This window comes from Mandrillus leucophaeus, unplaced genomic scaffold, assembly GCF_000951045.1.
Source record: "Mandrillus leucophaeus isolate KB7577 unplaced genomic scaffold, Mleu.le_1.0 Scaffold805, whole genome shotgun sequence".
In the NCBI taxonomy this organism is placed as follows: Eukaryota; Metazoa; Chordata; class Mammalia; order Primates; family Cercopithecidae; genus Mandrillus; species Mandrillus leucophaeus.
Window position 1 is genome coordinate 900529 of NW_012108753.1, and position 9910 is coordinate 910438.

At 48.6% G+C, this 9910-nt stretch overlaps 1 protein-coding gene across 4 annotated transcripts in view; it reads right to left on the reverse strand.

Moving 5' to 3' along the window:
* The window catches only part of VIT (vitrin), a 129735-nt gene that overhangs the window by 4997 nt on the left and 114828 nt on the right, over nt 1-9910 (reverse strand). For all 4 annotated transcript variants that reach the window (XM_011967642.1, XM_011967641.1, XM_011967640.1 and 1 more), the window contains 3 exons: nt 8647-8750; nt 4352-4578; nt 1041-1554 (listed from right to left, as the gene is read on the reverse strand). In XM_011967642.1, coding sequence (XP_011823032.1) covers nt 1041-1554; nt 4352-4578; nt 8647-8750 — 845 coding nt within the window. The remainder of the gene's footprint in view (nt 1-1040; nt 1555-4351; nt 4579-8646; nt 8751-9910) is intronic.

Genomic DNA, 9910 nt, shown 5'->3' on the forward strand with positions numbered 1-9910 from the left:
TTTTTTTTTTTTTTTTTTTTTTTGAGACAGGATCTTGCTCTGTTGCCCGAGCTGGAGTCTGGTGGTGCAATCATAGATCACTGCAGCCTCCAACTCCAGGACTCAAGTAATCCTTTCACCTCAGTCTCCTGAGTAGCTGGGACAATAGGCGTGAACCACCACCCCTGGTCTCTTTAAATATTTTGAATTGAAATTCCTTTCAGGTTTCCCTGAAGCCCCCCGAATCTGGTTAACAGTTGCTTACGGAAATAGTACTTGTCTTTAAAAACATTATTTTTCCTTAAAACGTACTAATACCTTTTAAGGAATTAAAAGGTGAGTCGCTGGGCACAGTGATTCACGCCTGTAATTCTGGCACTTTGGGAGGCCAAGGCAGGAGGATCACCTGTCAGGAGTTCAAGAATAGCCTGGCCAACATGGCAAAACCCCGTCTCTACTAAAAATACAAAAACTAGCTGGGTGTGGTAGCACACAACTGTAATCCCAGCTACTTGGGAGGCTGAGGCAGGAGAATCGCTTGAACCCGGGAGGCAGAGGTTGCAGTGATCTCAGATGGCACCACTGCACTACAGCCTAGACAACTGAGCGAGATTCTATCTCAAAATAAATAAACAAATAAAAGTTACAAACACAATTTGGTGGTCTAGGTACCAGAACGATTTGACATATTCAATAGAGATGGAGGTTTGGTGTTTTTTAATAGAGGTAAAGTGATGAGTCATATTTCCTTTTAATGTATCATACTCTTGTGGGAAATGCTTCAGGGCGCAGGATATAAAGGAAAGGGTTAATGTGCCCAGTTATCCACAGGCCGTGGGTTTGTAATGACACTTAGGAGACCACCTTGCTGCCCCGTCCTTGTTCCTTCTCCCTACTCAGAGGGGCTTTCTACCCCTAAAGCCCTCCCTGCGGCTTTGAACATTTGTATGAAGTCGTAGAAAAAACCAATGCATAAAAAGACAATACCTTCCTTGTCCCACTGGCCCACCAAGCCCCAGAAAGCGGCCTCAGCACCAGGCTGCTTGGCAAGCCCAGCTTACCCTTCAGATGGGCAGCCATGGCTGGGATCCGGACGTCGTCGTAGGACCTCCCGTCAGTGATGAGGATCATTAACTTCCTCTTGTTGGGCTTGGACTTCTTGAAGAGCTGCTCCAGGGCGAAGTTGATGGCAGCTCCCGTGCTGGTGCCACCACTCCAGTAGCCCACCCTCTTGATGGCGTTGAGGATGTCGGGCTTGCTGCTGTACTGGTCGAACCCAAACTCCAGCCGCTGTTCGTAGGTGTACTGCACGGCCCCGACGCGGGTGTCCGTGTCGGAAATCTCGAACTCTTTGGTGAGGTTGGTCACAAACTGGAGAACCGTGCGGAAGTTGCCCGTCCCCACGCTGCTGGAGCCGTCGATGACGAAGCCAATGTCGGCCGAGTTCAAGCAGGTCTTGCTGCAGGCCAGGCGGTCGGTGTCGCAGACCCGCTTCACCAGAGGCTGCAGGGTCTTGTGGAGGCCAAACCAGCTCTGCACGTGAAACGAGTAGAAGCCGTTTGTTCTGCACACGGCCTGGAAGACAGAGGGGAGGGACCCGTGCCAGGTCAGGGTCAAGTCCTCCAGTGTCATCGTTAGGTTTGATCCCCGGGGCAGGGGAAGAAGCAAGCAGGCCCTTGTTTTCTGCCCTAGCCCTCCTACTGCGTTTTTCCACCTCGGTTCACCCAGCGGCCACGCACTGAGGCGAAGCCCCCAGGTTATCGCTGGACTCAGTCCGACTTCCTCAGCTGGGTCCCTGCCTGCGTTAGTGGAAAACTGTCTGCTAAGCAAATTCATAGGGAGATATTAAATCTCTGGTGTCAGTTTCACATTTATGCTTCTCCAGGCTCCTCCTTTGTACTGGCAGCCATAAGATTGGCATTGGTGGGCACCACGGCATGAGAGGACTAAAGAAAGCTTTTATTCCAATTGGGAAAAGAGATAACATATGCAAGAAATTGCTATGAAAATGTCTCCAGAGCAGCCCTGTTCCAGGCGGGAAGGGATCCCACAGTTGCTGAATGACCACATTTAGGGGGCCCATCAGATGCTCTCGGAATGATTCTCTCACTAAATCCCCACCCTCACCCTACAATGTGGAATCATAACCCCCTCTCACGAAGGAACAAACCAAGCTATGAGGGGACTTCCCTGAGTCCCTGAGATTGGAACACAAATCTATCCACTTTCAGAACTGGACAGTCCTGCCTCCAGGCAAATGAATATTTATTTACCAGTGCCTAAGCTTATTCCAGAAAAAAAAAATAAGGCAGCTGCAAATACACCCTGAGCAAACTGGTTGTTGCGCTCCTGGAAGTGGCTGGCATAGTGTTCCCAAGGCGTGGTGTTTCTTCCTTACCCCTGCCTCTGGGTCACAGAAAGAGTCAGACTAGACGACTACTGATGGCCTTGTATAATTAAAAGATTATTTTAGAAAAAGAGATTGCTTCAAACTTTCCTGGAAAATATTTTTCAAAAATTGATTTGTAAAAACCTAAATGGGGTTCACAAAACTTTCCATGGAGCCGATGACACGTGAGGTAAGTGCTGAGCCTGAGCTGAATTCTGGCCAACAGATGGAGGGAGGGATTTCCACCAGGCAGTGAAGTCACAGCAGGAGACAGCGGCAGTGCTGGGAGACCAGCTGACCGGAACACAGGGCTGTGGTCATAACAGATGGGCCAGGAGAGTGGGTTGGGACTGCACCCCAGAAGGCCTTGAGAGCAATGGGTAGTAATGAAGGATTTGGAGCAAGGACCCCACAGGACTGGAGGAACCCATCAGAAATGTGAGTTGGGTTTCATTGTGAAATCTAAACTAACCTAGGGAGCACCAGGAGGGAGAAGGACCAGGTGCAGGGCACCAGCTTGAACTGGGGAGGGGGCGTTGGGCGAGGGAAAGAGGAGGGAGAGAGATCTGTGATGTGGGAGTTGATGAGGAGCTCTGGGGCGACACTGCCCTCTGGGATGGGTGTGTGGTCATTCATGTGAAGTCCAGAGGAGGAAACAGTTTGGTGGGAAGGATGACGAACTCAGCTTGTTACAGGTGGGATTTAAGGTTCTGATAGGACATCAGGTGGAGAAAAGTCAGTCAGCTGGAAATGGATGGCTACAGAGCTCAAGAGATGAAGGTAGGGCCGGGCGCAGTGGCCCACACCTGTAATCCTAGCACTTTGGGAGGCCGAGGTGGGCGGATCAAGAGGTCAGGAGATAGAGACCATCCTGGCTAACACGGTGAAACCCCGTCTCTACTAAAAATACAAAAAAAAAAAAAAATTAGTTGGGCATGGTGGTGGGCGCCTGTAGTCCAAGCTACTTGGGAGGCTGAGGCAGGAGAATTGCTTGAACCTGGAAGGTGGAGGTTGCAGTGAGCTGAGATCGCACCACTGCACTCCAGCTTGGGCGATAGAGTGAGACTCCGTCTGAAAAAAGAAAAAAAGATGAAGGTGGAAGCTGTGACCCTGGGAGGGATCCTGCAGGGAGAGGGCCTCTTAAAGAGGAGGGTGTAGACCTGGGGAGGTCAACGTTGAGGGTAGAAAAAAGGCAAGAAGCAATGAAATAAGAGTCACAGAGCATCCTGGAAGTCCAGGGAGAAGGGCATTTCAAGGAGCAGAAAGTGGCCATCAGTTTGAGGTGGTGCAGGAGGTTGAGCCCTGCTGGCTCTGGACACGTGGAATATTAAAGCCGGAAGGGCCTTAAAGAAAAACCTGTCCAAGGCTTGCTTTCTATTTTAAAGCTGGAGCCTTTTCTTTGGGGGAAGGTTTACGTGGTGTTCTATGGTACAAAACACACAACAGCTGAGCAGCTTTGGTAGCGTGAGTGAGGGAGGCCTTGCTCCACATCTCCTGCTGGGCATCTCCACAGAACCCAGGAGGAGCATCTGAAAACGCGATCTCACTGCTGTGGGTCAGTGTCTCCTTTCTCCGGTTTATCAGGTTGATGAATCGGCAATGTGTGTATACAGGAGAAAGCGTGTGTGTGTGTGTGTGTGTGTGTGTGTGTGTGTGAGAAAGAGTGCATGTTTGCTTGCATGTGTGTGTGAAGGCTCCCTGGGCTGCCGGGGAGAGACCCCCCTGTGGCTGTGGGAGGAGCACGGGAGAACCTAGCTGAGAATTTGAGAACACTGCTCCTCCACAGCTGCTGGTGGGTGTGGGGTTTTGCTTTGAGAGGGTAATTGCAGGTTGCGGATTGACCAGTCCCTCCCTGGAGGCCTTACTGCCTAGAAATGAGCTTCATGCACATTTAAAGGCATGGGAAAGCCAGTGCAATGGCGTTACAACTTTTCAGAGTGTGGAAAATCCTGACATTGGGTAGGTCTCCGGGCAGTCGTCTACCTTGTTTGCAAAGTTGGGCTCCACCACATACTGCTTCTCATTTTCAGCAGCACCTTCAATGGTGATGAAGAAAATGTTGATTCCTGACTCTCTTGCAAGTCTCGAAGCCTCCTCCACTTTGTCCGTGGGCCAGCCGTCCACCATCACCACCACCACGTTGGGAGCGCTGCTTCTGTTTCCATTGGCTTTGGAAAAGAAGTTCTTGGTCACAAAGGAGATGGCCCGGCCTGGAAGAAAAAGAAAATTCATGCTTGGAGTGATCATGCCGATTATAAGTACAGGAAGAGATCACAGCAGCACAAAGAGGTCCAGCAAAACACACTCATTCCCTCCCTAGTTTTTTGTTTTGTTTTGTTTTTTGTTTTGTTTTGTTTTGTTTTTCTTTGAGACAGGGTCTTGCTTTGTTGCCCAGGCTGGAATGCGGTGGTGCAATCCTGGCTCACTACAGCCTCAACCTCCTGAGTTTAATCAATCCTCCCACCTCAGCCTCCTGAGTAGATGGGACTACAGGCATGTGTGGACTGTACCTGGTTAATTTTGTAATTTTTTTTGTAGAAATGGGGTTTTGCCATGCTGCCTAGGCTGGTCTCAAACTTGTGGGCTCAAGTGATCCGCCCACCTCAGCCTCCCAAAGTGCTGAGATTACAGGTGTGAGCCACTGCACCCAGCCTGTTTCTTTTTTAAAACCACTTCAACTATTTTCATGTGTACAACTCAGTGGCATTAAGTACATTGACAATGCGCAGCCATTACCACTGTCCATTTTGGTTTCATTTCAAGCCTTCAACTTCTAATTGTCTCTGCTTTGAAGAAAGTTTTAGGGACAGCAAGCAGGTGAGAAAGACCTTTTTTTTTTTTTTTTTCCTGAGACAGTCTTGCTCTGTCGCCAGGCTGGAGTACAGTGGCATCATCTCGGCTCACTGCAACCTCCACCTCCCAGGTTCAAGCGATTCTGCTGCCTCAGCCTCCCAAGTAGCTGGGACTAGAGGCATGCACCACCACCCCCAGCTAATTTTTATATTTTTAGTAGAGATGGGGTTTCACCATGTTGGTCAGGATGGTCTCGATCTCTTGATCTCATGATCCACCTGCCTCGGTCTCCCAAAGTGCTGGGATTACAGCTGTGAACCACGGTGCCCGGCCAAAGACTTTCATGAGAACAAAAGTGCCTCTTTTCTGCTGGACCCACGCTAAGCCCCTAAGCCAGCCCCATGTTGTTTCCAAGAGTGTAGGGTGGGAGGAGTTGACCTGGAGTGACAGAAGCCTCTTCTTGGCCCCCTGCAGCCTGGGGTGAACCTAAGGCTCCTGCGGGCTGTATGTACAGAGCTGTGTTCTGGGGTCAGCAGTGTTTTCCTGCAGTTCCAGGCCAGGGGCACAGGTCTGGTTGGGCAGGGAAGAGTTGCACCCACTAGGAACTGACAGACTGTGTTCTAGCCCTGGCTGTGCTACTTGCTAGCTGTGTGGTCCTGAGTAGGTCACCCTGTGTCTCTGGGCCTAAATTTCCAATCTACTTTGGCTGAGTGCAGCAGTCATGAAGTGCTACGAAGCCTCCCGCCATGACTTTTCCAAGGGCATATTTCACACTGAGAAGGGCTTCAGGAAATTTTCAGAGTCAACTAGACAATGACCAGTTGTCTCAGTTTGCCAGGACTTTCCCAGTTTTAGTACCGAAAACCCCAGGTTCTTCTGGGAAAACTGGGATGACTATTTACCCTAGAGTCAGCATGGCTGTATAGAGCAGGCAGAGCTCTTAACCTGGGCTCTGTGAACCCCAGGGCACTTGAAATTATACACAGTGTTTCGTGTATATAAGTATCTGTCTGGATAGAAGGGCCATAGCTTTCATGGAATCCTCAAAGAAGTCCTCAATCTCCATACATTTAAGAAGCACCTTCTTTAGGCTTTAGGATTAGTAGTATTATACTCAGTGCATTTCTGATTTTGGCCAGCATCCTGTCTCCACTAGCTGGTATTATCTTACTTGTCAAATGAAAGCATCACATGGTTACATATACAGATGCTGCAGAAATGTCTTGTAAAACCCATGTGAACTGGCTGCACGGAACCCCGTTGCTAAGGGGAAACCCTGGCTGCTAAGCATTGCTTTTATAGCCAATGGACAATTTTTCCCAAGGCACAAAGCACCCAGAAGTCCTCTCCGGCCTAATATTAGGCACCTATAGGCAGAGCACAAGACGCCATGAGAAGATCCCCTCAACCCCACCTAACCTTATATCCCGAGGCCACGGTGTATAGTGCTCAACACACACTCCATCTACCTTCCAGTGGGTCTTGAAAATAGAGGCTGGAAATCAGAAAACTACATTTTCCAGACTTCCTTGCAGCTAGGGCTTTAGCTTTGTTTTAGTTGCATGAACTGATGCACTTGCATGAGATTTATAAGATAAAAGTGAGGCAGAGGCTGTACTTTTGTTTATATTTCTGCTGACAAATATCTTTAGTATCTGACTTCTCTGGGATACTGTCCGCAGAGGTGCCTGGGCTTGCTTGCTAGCTTCAGTCAGTGGTGTGGGGTGGCAGGGTGTGGAGATCCATGTTGTGGGTGTGAGTGGTGCAGGGAGGGCATGGTTCTGGAGCTGGCAGCTCTAGAAGAAGCTTCCTGATCTCTTGATCGTGCTGGCTTCCTGGACAAAGCAGGTTTCTGAAGAGGCTGCCGTGGCAGAATTCAGAAAGTGATTTCCTAATCTTGGAAGAAGGAGCAGCTCCCTTGGAGGTCCTACTTCTGCAGGAAGCCTTCAGACATCATCTTCTACAGCCTGCTTCTTCAGTTCTTACAGTGATTCTCCAAACTACTTAATATCCTGAAATAAATACCTTTCCGTTGGAATCAGTTGAATGGATTCTGTTCTCAGAACCCAAACTCTGGACAATACAGAGGCAGAGTCAGAACATGTCATCCACTGAAAAAGGTATGCTGATTGGATTGAGACCCATTGCTAATCTCGTCAAGGAATGAGAGTGCCTTCTGATGTTTGTCTCACTGGGATTTTACTAATGTAAGCATTAAGTTAGAAAAAAATCAGAAATCAACTCTGTCATGTGTGTGATGAAGGTAATACTGCTTTGGGGGCATGGAGAGTGACTTGGCTAGTGTTTATTTAGCATCGTTCAAAGGTGAAAAGCTCTGTATGTGCTAGATACTAATGTTCTGGTCACTACAGAGACATACACTGAAGTGGGAAGGGAAATCATTAATCAGATGTACTGTAACTCTGAGGATGCTCCCTCAAAGACAGCTCAATTCCCTGCATGTACTCTAAGCCAAGAAACTGTGGCTCATGTCTCCATTTCTTTGGATTTTGATGACAGGAACACTTTCCCCGAGAGGTGGACAATCAGTCTCCCTCCAGCGTCCCCAAAGCCAGTCTTTCATTTACAAATGAGTACACTGGCACGGGCTCTTTGACAGTCTTTGAGCTTGATTAGTGTAAAATTGTTTCCCAATGCCCAATCACCTCTGTATAAACATAAAATGGAATTTCTGGACATGCCCCACTGAGGACTAGACCTTGGATTTCTGGTGAGCCCCCAAAGGCTCAGATATCATGGGAGACTCAGCTTGAAACAGAGAACATGTTTCTCTTTGCACAATCATCAGTAGTTGATTGGAACAAGATTCTCAAGGGGCACTGAGGGGCTTCCTTAACTGGTCACAAAATTTCATGAAACAGCTGATGACTTGTAGGCCAATAAAAAAATAGTCAGGACAGCAGACTTGCTTGCCCTGAGTAAGGCTACCCCTTCCTGCAAACCAAGCATGCTGGGACTGTACAGGGTGTGTGTGTGTCTGAAAGATTCTTGTCCTCTGAAGCCATGATAACTTTAGAAAAGATACAGATGTTGCAGGAGTCATTTCTTTTTCTTTTTTTTTTGAGATGGAGTCTCGCTCTGTCACCCAGGCTGGAGTACAGTGGTGCCATCTTGGCTCACTGCAACCTCTGCCTCTTCAAGTGATTCTCCCACCTCAGCCTCCCGAGTAGCTGGGATTACAGGCATGCGCCACCACACCCAGCTAATTTTTGTATTTTTAGTAGAGAGAGGGTTTCACCATGTTGACCAGGCTGATCTCGAACTCCTGACCTCAAGTGATCTGCTAGTTTCAACCTCCCAAAGTGCTGGGATAACAGGTGTGAACCACCACGCCTGACCAGAAGTTATTTCTTGACGGATTATTATTATTATTTTCTTCCTTTTATATACAATAGATAGAAGACAATCACGTAGAAAGAGAACGATGGTAGCAAGACAGTAGAATTTGAATTGGGATCACATACCTACATTGGAAAGTCCTCCTCTCTGGGTGATTTTCTCTATGGCTATCTTCAGGTCTCGAGAATTCATGTGTGTCTTGAGGTTAAAATGGGTAGCAGGGTTGTCTCTGAAGAGTCAGAACAAGAAATACAAATTAGCTAGAAAGTTATTACCTTTGGGGGAAGGCAGAGATCATGACTGATTCTTTCATATACAAATAGCTGCTTTGAAGCCTTCTGCTATGGCTTGTAAAATGTCCCATTGTGGACTGGTGTGTGTAGAGAAAAGGAGGCTATTTCAAGGCTCAGAAGGCGTGTGTTGCCTGTGCCATTTCCTGGCTGTGTGATCTTGAGGAGACAACTTCTCTGGGCTTCAGATTCCTCATGTAGATGAAAACATCATTATAACACCCATGTTGCTAATGAACGGGACTGTCGTCAAGTGGGATTTTGCAAATGTCAGGATCCCATCTGTGGAGCGCTCAGCGTTCTCAGCCTACCCCAGACCCTCCTCTACAGAAAGAGAATCTCGCGGCTGTCAGCCACTCCCTGGGTTACCCTTAGCACTGGAATTGCACGTGAATAGTGGTACCAAGGAGACCACTCTATCTTTCTCATCCTGCAACTGGGTGACAATACTCAAAACTCATCTAGAAGGTCAACATCTATTTGGCTGAAGACTGAAAAAGATGAACTGGGGAGGAGTTGGAGTGAATTCAGTGGAAAAACACAATGAGAATCCCTCTCTAGAAACGAATCCCCATGAAGCGGCTGAGTGTAGGGTGTGGAGGCGTGCAGGAGGGTGGGTGTGTGTGCATCGCACCCAAGATGAAGTGTGAGATCACAACTCCCAAAGCGCTGACACTCAGCCACAGGCGGTGTTGACTTCGTGGGCGCGAGACCCGCGCAGCAACACAGGGCTCCACGCTCCAGAAGAGCCTCAGTCAGACAGGCCCATGCTTGGTGTAACGCTCTGCTGCTGCTGCCTTGAAATTCTTCATCATTTTTGAACAAGCTGCCCTGCACACTATGTAGTCAGTCCAGGCTAGAGGTTACTGTTTTCTCCTTCCTTCCTCCCTCCCTCCCTCCCTTCCTTCCTTCCTTCTTTTGTGACAGAGCCTCGCTCTGTCTCCCAGGCTGGAGTGCAGTGGCTCGATCTTGGCTCACTGCAAGCTCTCCCTCCCGGGTTCACGCCATTCTCCTACCTCAGCCTCCTGAGTAGCTGAGACTACAGGCACCCGCCACCATGCCCGGCTAACTTTTTGTATTTTTAGTAGAGACGGGGTTT